General features: G+C 47.4%; 1 protein-coding gene across 1 annotated transcript in view; it reads left to right on the top strand.

Moving 5' to 3' along the window:
* Positions 1 to 4,577: 4,577 nt before the first annotated feature.
* Positions 4,578 to 15,725, top strand: part of LOC123245577 (protein HIRA) — a 50,090-nt gene continuing 38,942 nt past the window's right edge. Inside the window, exons 1-4 of the mRNA XM_044674527.1 lie at positions 4,578 to 4,635; positions 7,124 to 7,234; positions 8,800 to 8,890; positions 9,731 to 9,825. Coding sequence (XP_044530462.1) covers positions 7,156 to 7,234; positions 8,800 to 8,890; positions 9,731 to 9,825 — 265 coding nt within the window. The 5' untranslated portion in view covers positions 4,578 to 4,635; positions 7,124 to 7,155. The remainder of the gene's footprint in view (positions 4,636 to 7,123; positions 7,235 to 8,799; positions 8,891 to 9,730; positions 9,826 to 15,725) is intronic.

Genomic DNA, 15,725 nt, shown 5'->3' with positions numbered 1-15,725 from the left:
ATTGGGTGGCTCATCCTTCAACCTTTCTCTATACTTTTTTGTTCTCCATGGTGTCTGTTTTAGGAGTTGATGCTGTGCCCAATTGTGCTCTGGCCTTTCTCATGGGGACTGGAGCTGCTCTATGCAGTTATTATTATTGGGATCTCCCAGAGGAGGATGCAGGTTGGTGTCTTCTCTGCAGTCTGAAGTCACATTGAAGTGTCTTGAGCCCTGAGAGGCTTAGGGACGATTTTTGTCATGTTCCTCAGGGATAGGGCCCCTCATCTGGAGGCAGGTGGCCTCTGTTGTCAGCAGCCTAGTTCTTCCTCTTGAGGTCTATTTTCTCTCTGCCCTTCTGCCCACCTTTGCAAGGAAACCACAAAATATTTGTGAATTAATTTGGAGACTTATCGAATTCTTTACAGAATTTCTCTACCTTCTCTTCATGGACCCCAGTTATTGTTGAGTCACCTACAGTTGATCTTCCTGGTTGTCTTTTTCCATGTGATCATCCCATGCCCTGATGGCCCTCAGAGCCTTTGGAAGGAATGTAAACCAATCTGGCTAACTCCTTTGTCAGTCACTCTGAGGAGGAGTGGCAAGCAGAGAGGAGAAAGTCCATTTTTTGTGATTGGGACAACCCATACAGATGTTTGTAGGTGGGAAATGGAATGGCTGGCAGTTCAGTTTGGCGGAAGCAAAGAATGTTCGAGAACCTTAAATGGCTGGACTTAGCATTTTAGCCTGGGGGCAAGACAGAGCCCCAGAAGATTGGTTTTTGAATAGGGTAATATGTTTAGATCTGTGTCTTAGAAGATGAATTAATCATTCAAGGTAGGGGTGATGGAGGCCTAAACTAGTGTGGTGACTGTGGTGAGGAGAGGGCAACTGATTAGACATGGGGGTGAGAGAGGGAAGGCGGCAAAGAGGGCCCCAAATGTTGTGAATGGTTGACCAGGATGACTCCAGGTCTGAGGATCTGTGCCTGATCCTGTACTGTTTAACATTTTTATCAAAGATTTTGGTAAAATTGTAGAGGCTTTGCCCATCCACAGAGCACACCATCTGAAAGGGTCTGGCTAACACGAGTTGGGAATTGTTGACTGGCATAGCTGATAACGGACCTTACGGTCTAGAGCATCAAACTGAATCTAGCCGGGTGACATTCAGAAGGCGCCAGTGTCAGTCTTTTGTACAGAGGAGCAGCTTGTCAGGTATAAGATGGAAATGCATATTTAGACAGCAGCTGTTTGGAAAGAGATCTGGAGGGGTTTCAGTAGGCCACAAGCTCAGTGGAATTGGCAGTGGAATGTTGGAACCAAAGAAGCAGCTAATGGTGTGTTGGGCTACATTCAGAGATGTCATTTCCTGGAGGAGGCAGGTGATCACCCCCATCTGTTCTCTGCCTGACTCAAACACCACCTGGAGTTTTGCATTCTTTTCCTCACACCACATTTTAAAAAGGAGAATAGGAAGCTGGAGAATGCCCAGAGGACACCATGTTCCTTGAGCGTGTCATCTCTTCTGAAGACTAAATTGAAGGAACCAGAAAAGAAGACTGAGGAGAAGCCCGAGAGCTGCCTTCAAGTACCTAAAAGGCCATCATATACAGGCAGGATATAGAATTGAGAAGTGAGGGTGATCCCCCTCCTTGGAGCCTCGAGCCAGACTGAACCTGCAGTGGATAGTCATTCTAGTGGACCATCCCTCTTGTGTATGTTGAACTAGATCAGTGGTTCCCAAACTTTTTTGGCCTCCCGCCCTCTTTCCAGAAAAAATATTACTTAGCACCCCCTGGAAATTATGAAACTATTTATTGAACTCAGAATAGAATGTAATACTAACAAAGTGTGGCCGTCGCCATTTCCCTGGATCGCGGCAGCACCCACCAGGGGGCGGTAGCGCCCACTTTGGGAATCACTGAACTAGATGGTCATTGAACTCGAACATTTCAGCTCAGAATTTTGTGCTTCTATCACAGAAGTAAAGGATCAAGGGGGAAGCTGTGGTGAGGCAGATTTGTGCTTGCTGGAAAGAAAGACTTCTTAATCAGAATAGCTGTCTGTCTCCGAGGGAGGGCTGTGAGTGCCCCCTTGCCAGAGTTTATCAGTTAAATTTGGGTTGATGGGGATTTTACAGAGGGGATTCATATGGTGGTAACAGGTTAGCATCTGAGGTCCCTTCCATCTTTGCCATATTGTCACCATGTCAGGCAAGAGGGTAGATATTCCATGTAGTATTGTGGTAGAAAGAGTACCAGTTTGGGGGCCTCCAGCTTTGGGTTCAAATCCCACTTGTCACTGGTGATCTTTGTGACCCTGGACAAGTTCTTTCCCTGGACCTCACATCTCTTGTCTCTCCAATGAGGGAGGGCCTTTGCAGTGATGGGCAAACTTTTTAAAGAGAGGGCCAAAGGAAAGGAAATGCTCATCTGTCAGTCTGTTTCTAAGGCAACTCTTTCGAAGTTTCCTTGTAGTGTATCCTATTCATCGTATTCGTCAGATTAGGAATAATGTTGCGCAGCCCGATAGACCATTTCAGGGGGCTGCTTCTGGCCCACAGGCTGTAGTTTGCCCATCACTGATCTAGATGATCTCCAGGGCCCTTTCTTGCGCCATGTGATTCTTTGAGTGTCATTTGAGAATTTCATGGCGATCCCATCAGTCTTGGGTTGAAACTAGCCTGAAAACATGGCCCCTCCATCATGCTTCCTCCTGGGACTATATCCTTGTATCATCTCACTATGTATTAGAGAGCACAGCTTTCTGTTGACCACACAGGTTCCAGACGATTCAACAAATAAATTCAATTTGATTAAACACTTATTAAATGCTTGCTATCTGCAGTGCTCCGTGGCAGGCACTAGAGATGGAAAGATAAGACAAGTTGTAGGCCTCACCCTTGGGAGTCTCACAGTCTGGTAGAAGGGAAGACAGATATACTCTATGACAAATGTATGGAGGAGATAAAAATCCAGGGTCTAGCCAGAGGGGACCAGAGAAGCTCTAAGCAGGAAGTGGCACCCACGCTGGCCCTCGCAGACCAGGACAGGTCTCACCCATTGGAGCACATGCAGATGGGGGAGAAAAGGCAGGACACAATTGGGGAATGTCAAGAAGGCTGGTGCGAGCCTCAAGGGGAACATGAGACAGTAAGGCAGAACCCTCTTGTTGAAAGCCTTAAAGAAGCCAGAGTATGACACTGACATTTTTCTTGGTAAGAAGTGAGGAAGCACAGTCATCTTTTGAACTGAGCCTGATGGGATTTGTTCAATGTTTTGGGCTAAGATTCTGATGTACAGAGCTTTAAAACCATAAGGACCCTCTAAGATCATCCGGTCTCTGACTCATTTTAGGGCTAGTACCAGAGAGATAAAATGGGTCACCTGGTGGTCACCCAGGGAGTAAAGGCTGAGCCCTTCAGAGACCCAGAATTCCCTTCTCCTCTGCCTGTGTGCCACTGGCCACCTTGTGAAGGATAGATAGTGGAGAGAGAGTAGTCACAAGCTTGGGCCACCATTTAAGATGATGGTGGATTTGGATTCTGCCTGGGTTACTAGGAGGAGTCTGGGATGGCTATTTGCCAAGGGAAAGAGTGTGAGGTGATGGTGGGTCATTAGGAAAAGATGTCCAGTGGGCAGTAGGAAACTCAGGCCTGATCTTCTGCCATTCCTTCCTACCTGCGAATAGTCAACATGCAAGTTATAAATGTGGTATTTACTTACAAAAAATGAACTTACAGTAAGTTGATTCACCTCCCCACCTCGGTTAATTTAGGATTGTCCCTCTTAAGACCTAGGGATTTGGAAGCATTTTCGTATTTTACTCATTACTTATGATAACAAGTTTCCATGCAATTTTCCCCAAGTTATATGATCAAATTTATCTCCCTCCCTCCCTTCCCTTTCCCCTGCCAGTGCTGGCAGGTGAGTTGATCTGGGTTATTCATGTATTATCATACAAAACACTGGAACCATTTTTATCCCTGGTCTTAAACCCTCTTCTCCACATGAAACTTTCTCTTCTGAGGATCATGCTCTAAATGCAAAAAATAAAATACATCAGATTAGAAAAGGAACCCGTTATGCTGATATGCAGTTACCCGAATATTGAAAAGCAAGTTCACTGAGCCCAGGCTGAGATCCCTTGGTGGAAGGAAGCTTTGCCATGACCCAAGTTTAGTTATTGTGCCAACCAGACACACTCTGAGGTAGCTCCATTCCTATCAATGACAAGGAGAAAAGTACTTGAAAAAAAATCTTTGGTTGGTGGGATACAGAGTCCCGAAACTCAGATTCAAAGCCTGGCTCCACCACTTTGGAGCTTTGGACCTTTGGGTAAGATGATTCACTTCTGAGCATGGATTTTCCCATCTGTAAAATAGGAACCATAATGATTGTATCACTGGCTTCCTGGGTTGTTGTGAAGGAAGTGTTCCCCCAATGTAAAAACAAGTACAAGTTACCATTGATATTATTACTGGTCTTCTTAACAATAATAAAGGTGACCTGCATTGTTAAAATATTTGTGAATCTTATTGTCTTCTAAAAAATACAGGCCAACTGATATGTCTTCCCTTTTCTTTTTTCTCCAGGCAAACCAATTTTTTCTGTTGATATTCATCCCGATGGGACCAAGTTTGCAACTGGAGGGCAAGGTATGTCCATAGTTTCACCTCTGAGAGTGTTCTCTGAGCTTTGTTCTGGGTCACCAGCAGTTGGCCAGTTAGACACTTGTAGACCATCTGCCCTTTTCAGAGGCCATTCCTCTTTTGGTATGTGATGGTTAAGGCCAGAGAAGCCTAAGGCCTCTCTTTTAAGTTTAGGAACACACACAGATTACATGTGACATTTGGGTCACAGTATACCTTTCCAATTCTTTCTCAAACAAACCTGAAAATGATTTGCATCTGTCATTACTTCATGACAGAGAAGGATAACAGCATGTTGGAGTGAAAGAGAACTGAATTGAGAGACTTGGTAACCAGTTCTAGGTCTGGTTTTGGGTCTATGTGACCTTGGTCAATCCTTGTTTCTTTGAGCCCTTGATTCCTGTCTCCAAGACCCCTTCCAGCCCTGAAAATCTCTTCCTGTACTCTAAGGTCACTCCCTCAGCAGCTCTGAGGTTCTGTAATCCTATGACCTGTCAGCTATACAGATAACACAATCCCAGGACAAAGAACTTGGGTGGTAGGCTAGTAAAATTATTTTTATTAAATGTTTTTTGACATAAATAGCCCCTAGTAGGTAGCCAAGTTTTTGTGGTTTTGTTCAAGTTATCAGGTTAAGTCAAGTGGAACAGACACCAAGAATGTTTTGCAGTATCCTGTATTGACCCTGATAACAAGCTTCACAGTAAAAGTCAAGAGTCAGAAGTTGCCTCTGGAAGCTGCTTTTGCTCCTTGGGGCCTCTGTGACATTGGGTAAGGCCCCTAGCTGTTGGGGCCCTCCACTTCTCCTTTGTAAAGCCAAACAGAAAGGTTAGGGAGCAGTGAGGTGGCTCAGTGGATTGAGAGCCAGGCCTGGAGTTGGGAGGTCCTGGGTTCAAATCTGACCTCAGATACTTCTTAGCTGTGTGACCCTGGACAAGTCACTTAACCCCATTGCCTAGCCTTTACTGTTCTTCTGCCTTGGAACCAATTAACAGGATTAATTCTATGATGGAAAGCAAAGGTTTAAAAATGAAAGACTAAACTCCAGGAATGTTTTAGGTCTGCTAGTTCTAAATCCCCAGTACCTTTAAGAGCATGGCGCCCTAGCCTCTCCTTTTATGAGTGAACCAAAGCCCAGAGTGAGTGAGTGCCTAAGGGCATACAGCAAGCTAGTGGGATGAGTCTGAAGGGAGGCCTACCGGGCCCCTCAGACAAGGGCTGGAGAAAGGAAGAGAACGTCCAAGTTTCTTGAAAGAGAACAGCTGTAGCCCGAGGTTCAAGTTCATGCTAGCTTTGAGGTTTGGTTCTCATCCGGATTCAGCCTGAAGGCTGTATGTCGGGTGCTTCTCTGGCTTCTTCTTGGAATTTGGGCTCATCCCCAGCGGAGGGTATTACAAAGGACTTTTAGGCAGCTCAGAACACCCTTGGGAGAATGCTGACCCTCCTGGTCACTAGCTGGCTTCTGGTTTTGTGTGTGGTAACAATAAAGCTGGCCTGGGAGTGGGGCCTGGCAGCTCCCTGCTCCAAGGGCTTCATTGCCTTTGTGCCAGCCTAGTTGGACACCATTCAGCTTTTCCACAGAAACTCAGCACTCCTGAGCTTGAGTGATCCACCCTGGGGGCAGGAGAAGCCCCCCCCCCCCCAATTTCATCATTGAAGACCCTCATTCTTCATTCTTAGTACCTCCTTCTGCCAGTGTTTTGTGAGGAGAACATGTTAAAAATTCTCCTTCCTGAGCTTTGACCGGCACATTTCCATGCATGCCTGTGAGCTTAGGAAACCATTGTTTTCCTGTGTGGGCACATGTGTATGCATTCAAAGCTGGAGGGAGTCTAGTCAGCCTCCATCCTGCCCTCATTTTACTGAAGGAAACGAGCCCAGAGGGAGTGAGGAGACCCAGGAGCTGAGCCCCACATCTCTGAGTGCAGGTCGACTCCTCAAAGCCAGCTCTTGGTGGGCCTTGTCCGAGGGCTCCGCTGCTCTGAGCCCTTTCTCTCTTAGCTCCCAGTTAATGTTTACAGCATGGGAGGCCCAGAGTGAAGGCTTGAAGAGTGGGCGCTGTTCATCATCCCAGGCCATTGGAACCCATCTAGAACTTAGGAAAAACACCCCAAATCCAGAAGGTCTTTAGCCTGTCAGAACTGGAATGGAGTTCAGGGAAATAAGCTTAGGTTGACCAGGAGCCCCTTGAATTCCTTGCCAGTACTCAGCACCATGCCCACCGCACTACATGCAGGCAGTAAGTGCTTCTCAGTGGCCTGGCATCCACCCAAGACCCCTCAGGGAGCCTGTGGCCAAGCCAGGGCTGGAGTCCAGGTCCCCTTCCTTGCAGGTGGCCATCCTTTACTTCCTTCTGGGCCAGGGGAGGCTATTTTAGACCTTGTGCTTTGGTTTGGTTTTCTCTTTTCCTCTAGATCAGCTAGGTGAGCAGTTCTGTAGTTTCTGGCCTATTGATCTGGTGTCAGTTTAATAGAGTTTCTCCTGTTCCTTACAGGGCAAGATTCTGGGAAGGTTGTGATCTGGAATATGGCTCCAGTCCTCAAAGAGGAAGATGAAAAGAATGAAAATATTCCCAAGATGCTTTGCCAGATGGACAATCACTTAGGTATTACAGAACAGCCCTTTGCGGGCTTTGCGTGTTGGCAGATTGCCCAAAGTTAGCCCATGTGTTTGTAATTAGAAATATAAGGCCCCGTGCAGCGGTAAATGTCCCCGGTCTGCTGTCAGAAGGCACAGATGTTGGCTACACACCTGGTTGAGTTATTCAGCAGAAGACTTGGCCAACCCACAGAACCACCTTTGGACAGTCCTGCAGGTACCTCTGGTGATTTCCTGCTCATGAGTCTTACTGCCTGATTCGATAGGGCTTCCACAAATGTCTCGTGCATCTTTGGGTCCAGCTTCCCAGCAGTCGGAAGATTCTGGGGCAGGGGGTAGAGAGTGGACTATTGGCTGTGCTTTTCCAGTTGGACCAGTGTGGTTCCTGGGGTTTCGCTGTCAGGACCCCTTTGGGTGCCTGACTAGATGTCATAGACTCCTTTTCTGTGTCTGTGACTTAATTTCCCACCCCTTGAGCCTGGTAAGATCATTTATTTTCACAGTATTTCCAGCTTTTGCTGTTCCCTTGCTGATTTCCCATGAGTCATTATTGAGCCATTCTTTTGGCCTGTTGGTGCATCACCTTTCATGGTATAATAGAGGGAATTCCAAAACCCAGTTCTACTTCTTTCTAGTTGGGGGACTTGAACCAAATTATTTAACTTCTCCTGGCCCCTGTGGCCTCATTTATAAAACGGGGCATGTGGGTTGAATGACGGATCTCCGAGGTCCCTTCACTCCGATCTCAGATGCAGCTCTCATGTCCTTGCTCTTGGAGCACCTGCTGGGCCTGAGGCCAAGATGGCCATAGGCCGCTTTAGTGACAGTTTCTATTCTCTTGACTCTATTTGGTTCTCCTGAGGATTGAGCTAGGAACCCTCTGGAAGCCTCAGCCCCTAACAATGACCCTGGCAGATTCTTTGCCTGTTTGCCTAGTTGGCTCTGTTCTGAGAAAGGAATAATGTCCCAGGCCAGGCCTCCCAGGCAGACCAAGTCAGTTTATTGTGTGTCCCTCATGACTCCTGTGCTCTGGTGAAGAAGACATCCTCTTCATTGGTCCCCGCATTCTCCTCCTCCTCCTCCTCTTCCCTAGGCTCATTCCAGCTCCAAAATGGGCCTGCCCAAGACATCCAGGCGTGCCCTTTGTCAGCTTGATTGTGACTGCTGATTTTAACTGTTCCCCAGGTCACTGACCATTTCTCCCTTCCCAAACGGTGGTCCTTCTGGGCCAAATCCAGTAGGTATCAAACCTGAGCAGTGCCTCCATGTGACCAGTGTGACTTTTCAGTGCACCTACTGGCACAGAGATCCCACTTAGGGATGGGAGAGGCCCCTTGGTGGGCCGGCGCCAGGCCTCAGTTTGCTAAAACCCCGACCCATTGCTGCTCACGCCGGGATGCTTTTAGGTTGTGATTTGGATGAATGCTGGTGTTCCTCTGGTGTTGCTGCTGCGGGCAGAGTGCCAGCTCACGTCTCACACATCGGGCCTGCGATTCTTGGACCAGAGCCTGCAGAAGATGAAATGGGCATGAATTAGGGATTTTCATCAGCCTCTTTTCTTTTTCTTCCTAGCCTGTGTGAACTGTGTTCGATGGTCAAACAGTGGGATGTATTTAGCTTCTGGGGGAGATGACAAACTGATTATGGTGTGGAAGCGGGCTACGTAAGCATTCTTTTCCTTTTTTGTGTCTTATTTTTGGAGGGTTTATTTCAAGTTGTCCTCTTCCCTGTCCCACCCTTCGATGAACAGCCACTTAAAGGTCTCATGTGGAACTTGGGGGCATCTTCCTAGAGCTCCCTGGGTGGACTCAGTGTAAGCCTGAAGTCCTGCCCTGCTGTTCCTCCTGGAGCATTCTGTTACCCAGGCCAGAGCTCAGCTCTGCTGTGATTTTGGTCTGGATTTTATTAACAGAAGGTCTGGACTCAGGCCCTAGCCCTGACCCCTGATACCTGTGAAACCTTGGGCAGATGAATTAACGTTTTCTAGGTTCAGTTTCTTCACCTCTTTGTAGTGAAATGAGCACCAATTTCAGTGTCCAAAGATCTGGGTTCAAGGTTCAGCCCTGAGGTTTCCAACAGAGTGACCCTAGGCAAGTCATTTATCCTGATTGTATCTTAGTTCCCTCATCCACAAAGGGAATTACTTTTCTTAAATGGCATCCCTGCCATGTTGATTGTGTAGAAAGTGCTTGCAACCATTAGAGTCATAGAAATGTAACTTGCTCTCTACAAAATGGGGACAGTGCATGCCAAGTACTTCTCAAAGAGTCTGCAGTGTAGATGTACCAGCCATCATTGGTTCAGAGGCAGGAGGGGGCTGCACAGGTCATGTTAAAGACCCTAGAAGTCAGGACCAACTAGATCCATCCACAAAAGCATGGGCTGCCTTCTCCCTCCCTGGAGAGGCTTTTTGGTGTAGCTCTGCCTTAAAGCTGTATGTGTTCTTTGTATCCTTATTTTGTCGGGACTGATTAGGGGACATCTTGACTTCTGTCTCATACAGGTACATTGGCCCCAGCACCGTTTTTGGCTCCAGTAGTAAGCTTGCCAACGTGGAACAATGGCGATGTGTGTCGATTCTCAGAAGCCATTCAGGTGGTGAGTGACCATATGGTTGATTGGATGTGAAGAGCCTAGAGACCTCCCAGGAGGCTCTGCCTCTCTGTTATTTGGACCTAGTCTGGGATCACTGAGGTTTAATGGGACGAGGAGTCAGGACTGGACCAGATACTGTCGAGGACCCTGCCCCTCCTGGGCCCTGGTTATAAGAAAAGAGGTGGGAACGTGGGATTTCTAAAAGATGTTCCCTGGTGTGGACATCCTGTGTTGGAGCCCTCTATGTCTTTCCCTCCCCCTGTGGAACCTCCTTGGGGGAAGGTGCTCTCGTGTGGTAGTGGTGGTCATTGCCTGGAGCCTAGCTATGCTTCCCCCCCCCCCCCCCCCCATCTCTTTCTTTTCCTTTGCTTCCCTCCCTTAGTCTTTCAGCCCTTTTTCTCACTCCCTCTAGCCCTCTGATTCTCATGTTTGCTTTGTCCATTCCTCTAGTTTGGGCCTCTGTGGGCTTCTGCCGCCTGAGGCACTCTCTTTTTTTTTTTAAACCCTTGTACTTTGGTGTATTGGCTCCTAGGTGGAAGAGTGAGTGGTAAGGGTGGGCACTGGGGGTCAAGTGACTTGTCCAGGGTCACACAGCTGGGACGTGTCTGAGGCCAAATGTGAACCCAGGACCTCCCAATTCCAGGCCTCGTGCTTTACGCACTGTGCCACTCACTTTTTTTTTTTTTTTAAACCCTTAACTTCTGTGTATTGGCTCATAGGTGGAAGAGTGGTAAGGGTGGGCACTGGGGGTCAAGTGACTTGCCCAGGGTCACACAGCTGGGAAGTGGCTGAGGCCTGGTTTTGAACCCAGGACCTCCTGTCTCTAGGCCTGACTCTCACTCCACTGAGCTACCCAACTGCCCCGCCTGAGGCACTCTTAATCCATCACCAAAATCAAGCCAAAGCTTGAGCATTTGCCTATTCCATTAGCCAGACAGCCTTCATGCAGTTTCATGCAGTGGGAGGAGGCAAGGGGGAAGCTGGCTGGGTTCTTTACGTAGTTCTGCTGTTTCTGTCGGGTGGGGGGTGGGGGGCGGCCATGCTGTTCTAACGCAATGGGATTTGGACTTTATTTTATACTGGTTTCAAACAAAGAACACAAAGAAAGAATAACAGCTGTGAATGGGGTTACAAATCATACACAATCCATTAAAGTCTAAAAAGTAGAGATATAGGTGCAAGGACAAGGGCCAAATTCCAACCACCAATTAGTAGGGGTTTACTTCTGGGAGCAGAAATAAATTTCATGGAGATGTTTACTAATTGCGTTCTGCCTTGATTTACAGATCTGCACCTGGTCAGATAGTCTGGACTAAATTGTCTGGCTCCAATCCTTATCTAAGTAATATATTTTTTAGGGTTTGGACTTCTTAATTATCAAGGAGAGAAATTGTTAACTCAGTAGCTTCTGGTCTGAGTATGGACTTTCCAATAACTCTATAATGTTTTTCCAATAAGAAAAGGCATGGATCATAAGAGGTGTCAAAAGAGGGGTCTCAGATTTTTATCTATTCTCTTATTGGCTTCCCACAGGGCGGCTTCTATAAAATGTGGGATCAGACTAGATGATTGCTAAGGACTCCTGGCTCCAAGCTGGGGATCTTCAAATGAGAAGGAAAGGGAAAAAGTATTAAGGAATATAGTAACTAGGCCATTAGCAAAAGAAACAGCTGCTGCTCTCATGGCCAGGCCAGGCCACTTCCAGGACAGAAGCATCCTTGCTTAAATTCTTTACTGAGACTGGCACTGTAGACCCTCTCACAGAAAATATTGTGTCCAAACATCACTCGTTCTCCTCAGATCAGCCCATTAGGTCAGTCAGTAAACATTAAGCACCTACTATGTGCTGGGCTCTATGTACACAAAGAGGGGCAAAAGACAGGCCTCCCCTCCCCTCCCCCACGGAGTTTACAGTCTAATAGGGGAGACTACATGCAAACAAATACATAGAAAGCAAGCTCTGGGCAGGATAAATGGGAAAGAACTAACTGATGGAAGGCACCAGAATGAAGAGGGCTTGGGGAAGGCTTCTTTGAGATTTTAGTTGGGACTTGAAGGAAGCTCAGTAGTCAGAGTGGAGGAGGAGGGAGAGAATCCAGACCTGAGAGGCAGCCAGAGAAGATGCCCAGAGCCTAGAGATGGAGGGAGTTGTTTGTGAAAGGCCAGGAGGCTGGTTTCACTGTACTGAAGAGTGTGTCTGGGAGCAAGATGTAAGAAGCCTGGGAGGGTAGGCAGGGGCAGGTATGGGAGGCTTTGCTAAATTTTGTATTTGCTCCTAGAGGTGATAGGGAGACAGCAGAGTGGAGGGGGGGGGGTGACATGGTCTGACCTAGGCTTTAGGAAATCACTTTAGTGGAAGCTGGACTGGGGAGACAGTTGAAGTAGGCAGACCCCCAGCAGCTACTGCAGAAATCCAGATTCGAGGACATGAGGGCCTGCACCAGGGTTGGGGCAGTGTCAAAGGAGAGAAAGGAGTAAATGGGAAAGATGGTTGGAAGGTGGCATGGACAGACAGGCCTTGGCAACAGCTTCGACATGGAGGTGAAAGATGGTGACTCCTAGGGCCTCGGAGGATGCTCTCTGGTGATGGTGGTTGTCCTTTGTACTCGAAGAGGACTGAAATGACATCATGAGGTCAGGGTCGATGGACAGTGTGCCCGATTGGCCAATCAGACCACTATGAGTCTGCCACAGTTTGGACACAAATAGCCCCCATGAACATTTGGGGTGGAGATGTCTCAATTTGTGCATCTCGTGTTTCTTTCACATTGCTCTACTGTAATAGGGTAGGTTTGGGGCCAAGATAATGAGTTCTTTTGGGGACATGGAGTTTAAGATATCTACTGGGCGTCCTGTCAGAGATGTCTGAAAGACAGTGAGACTGGAAGTTGGCAGAGCTATTGGGGAAACATATGTGGATTGGAGAATCATCAGCAAGTGAAGTGGTATAAAGGGAGCCAAGAAAAGGGCCCAGGACAGAGCCCTGAGGGCACAGTTTAGAGGGTGTGACCTAGAGGAGGAAACACTAGACCATTGGTCAGCTAGGTAGGAGAACCAGGGGAGGAGGTGTCTTGAAAACCAACAGTGTCAGAAGGCCACAGAAAGGTCGAGGATGAGGTTTGAGTAGAGACCACTGGATTTGGTAACTAAGAGAGCCTTGGGAACTTGGGAAAGAGCAGTTCCAATTTTTTAAAAAAGTTAATTTAATTTAAAATATTTTTCCATGGTTACATGAATCATGTTCTTCTCCACCCCCCTCCCATAGCCAACAAGCAATTCCACTGGGTTTTGCATGTGTCATTGATCAAGACCTATTTCTATATTATTAATATTTGCATTAAGGTGATCGCTTAGAGCAGTGATTCCCAAAGTGGGTGTTACCGCCCCCTGGTGGGTACTGCAGTGATCCAGGGAGGCAGTGATGGCCACAGGTGCATTTGGGGGCTGTGAATTACTGTAAGGGAGCGGTGATAGTATGTGACAGGGGGCGCCAAGTAATATTTTTTCTGGAAAGGGTGGTAGGCCAAAAAAGTTTGGGAACCCCTGGCGTAGAGTCCCCAATCATATCCCCATCAAACCATGTGATCAAGCAGTTGTTTTCCTTCTATGTTTCTGCTCCCACAGTTCTTTCTCTGGATGTGGAGAGCTTCTTTCTCATAAGTCCCTCAGGGTTGTCCTGGGTCATTGCGTTGCTGCTAGTTCAGAAGTTCATTACATTCGATTGTGCCATAAGTATATGCATCTCTGTGTATAAGGTTTTCCTGGTTCGAACAGTTCCAATCTTAGTCTTCGTATCCCTTTAGAAGTTGACTGAGTAGGAGGAGCAGCCCTCAGGACTTACCACTTACCCCACTGCTGCCCCTTCCAAGATCCCTAGGCACTGCTGACCAGACTACCCAGGTTTCCTTGGGACTCCTTGGGCTTTTCTATCCAACCTTCAGCTGAACTCTCACATTTCTGTTGTTTCTCTAAAAATTAAAGCTCCCCAAGAGCAGGCTGTGTCTAGGTCTTTTTGTTTATACCTCTAGCCCTTAGTGCCAATACTTAGCACAGGGTCCATGATTGCCATTTATTCCAACATGCATGTACTGGACAAGTCTGGTGCCTTGAAAAGACCACAGCTCATAGGACTCACTTTATGGCATAAAATCATGAAGGTCCATCCTGCTAGGATTCTCCCACTGAAGTTTCCTTCAATCCATTAATCATTCAGCAAAGCTTTGTTAAGTGCTTTCCCTGTGCTAGGTCTGCAGAAACCACATAGATCCTCAGAGAGTTTACATTCTATTTGGAGAAACATTGATATGAATATTCCTACTTGACCTGTGCAGATCACAGCCCCCTCTTGGCTTCTCCTCCTCTGACTTTGTTGGCCAGGATTTCCCATAAGTCCATAATGGGAAGATTCAGCCCAGAACACCTGAAGCTACCTTGGGGTCAGCCAGTGTGACCAGGCATGAGTGTACCCTCTGTCCTATAGAGCCCAGTCTCACAGTCTCATCACTAGTACTAAACCCCATTGATTTAAAAAAAAGGTCTCACCTAGAGAAGTTTCCACATGACACTTGGGAGAGGTTCATAGTTGTGTTACCCTCCATTCAGCAATTCAATACTTGCTTGTTCAGACTCTCCCAGTTCATGTTAGAGCTCCAAAGTAGCTAGTTCTTCAGAGTCCTCCAAAGGCTCAAGGCTCCAAACCCAGGGCTCTTTGCACAGGCCTCTGTGGACGGCTCAGCACCCAACAGGAGGAAGGTCCTGGCCAGCTCCAGAGCTGCAGGCCTCCTCTAAATAATAATTGGTTCAGGATCTATTAAGGCCCCAGCCTAAAGTTCTTCCAGTGTAATACTTAAAAGATGACACTTTCTGAGTACCCAGAGGAGCTGTGAGCTCTCTCTGGCCATAGGATTTGTACCAGGAATGCCACTAGTTTTATGGGAACTTGTAGGCCTCTGTGTGCATGGTGTTACCTCTTGCCTTGGGGTTGAAACACGTAGTAATGTTTACCACCCAGAAGTATTATAAGTGTATGGGGTGTGCAGGGAGGAAGGCTTGCTGAGCCCCTTTTCATGGCTGCTTTTTTAGCATCTGCCTTTCACTCAGCCTTCACCTATGGCTCCAGGAAACTGTAGCACAAGCAGCGGCCACACCCCAGTAAAACCATTAAGGCAGATGGAGAAGTCACTGTCAGGCCCAAACTCCTCAGTGAGTTAAGGGGGTGTTTGCCCCAGGCACCGAAGACTTTCCTCAGTGGAAGAGACAGGACAGCTGAGTATTTGGAGCTTGGTCAGACATGGAAGACGCCAGGGTCATCCACCGTATCCCAAGCCATCACCAGACATCCTGACATTTGACTTGCACGCCTCTGGAAGAGAGAGGGAGGCTGAACACTTACTCTAACTCTGCCTCACTTAACTCCAATTCACAAGCAAGTCAAGGCATCACCCTATGTGGTGATTGTTCCTCTTCAATACAAAGGGTAAACAATGCTTATCCTCCAGAAGTATTGTCATCTAGTGATAAGAGCCATGGATTTGGAGAGGGGGCCTGGGTTCAGATCCCGGCTCCAGCCAGATCAAGGAATCCCTGAGCTTAAAGGATTCTCTCTGGTATCCCCTCCACAACCTATTAGAAGACATCACCAAGCCACTGCTCTAAGGCCTCTATATAGGGAGACCTTCCCTCTTCCTGGGGCGGCCCATTTTCTTTTTATATAACTAATCGTTATGAAGTTTTTCCTCCCTTTAAGCCTATTTCTTCTCTGTGACTTCTGCCCATTGCTCTGGGGCCAGGTAGAACAAGTTTAATTCCCCTCCGACACAGCAGCCCCTCCAATACCTGGAGACTATTAGCATACGCCTCCCCAAGTCTTCTTCATTAACTTCAGGCAAATCCTTCCCATTTCT

The sequence above is a fragment of the Gracilinanus agilis genome, chromosome 1 (assembly GCF_016433145.1).
Source record: "Gracilinanus agilis isolate LMUSP501 chromosome 1, AgileGrace, whole genome shotgun sequence".
In the NCBI taxonomy this organism is placed as follows: domain Eukaryota; kingdom Metazoa; phylum Chordata; class Mammalia; order Didelphimorphia; family Didelphidae; genus Gracilinanus; species Gracilinanus agilis.
The sequence above is the reverse complement of the archived record's forward strand: the minus strand, read 5'-3'. Positions and strand labels throughout refer to the sequence as shown.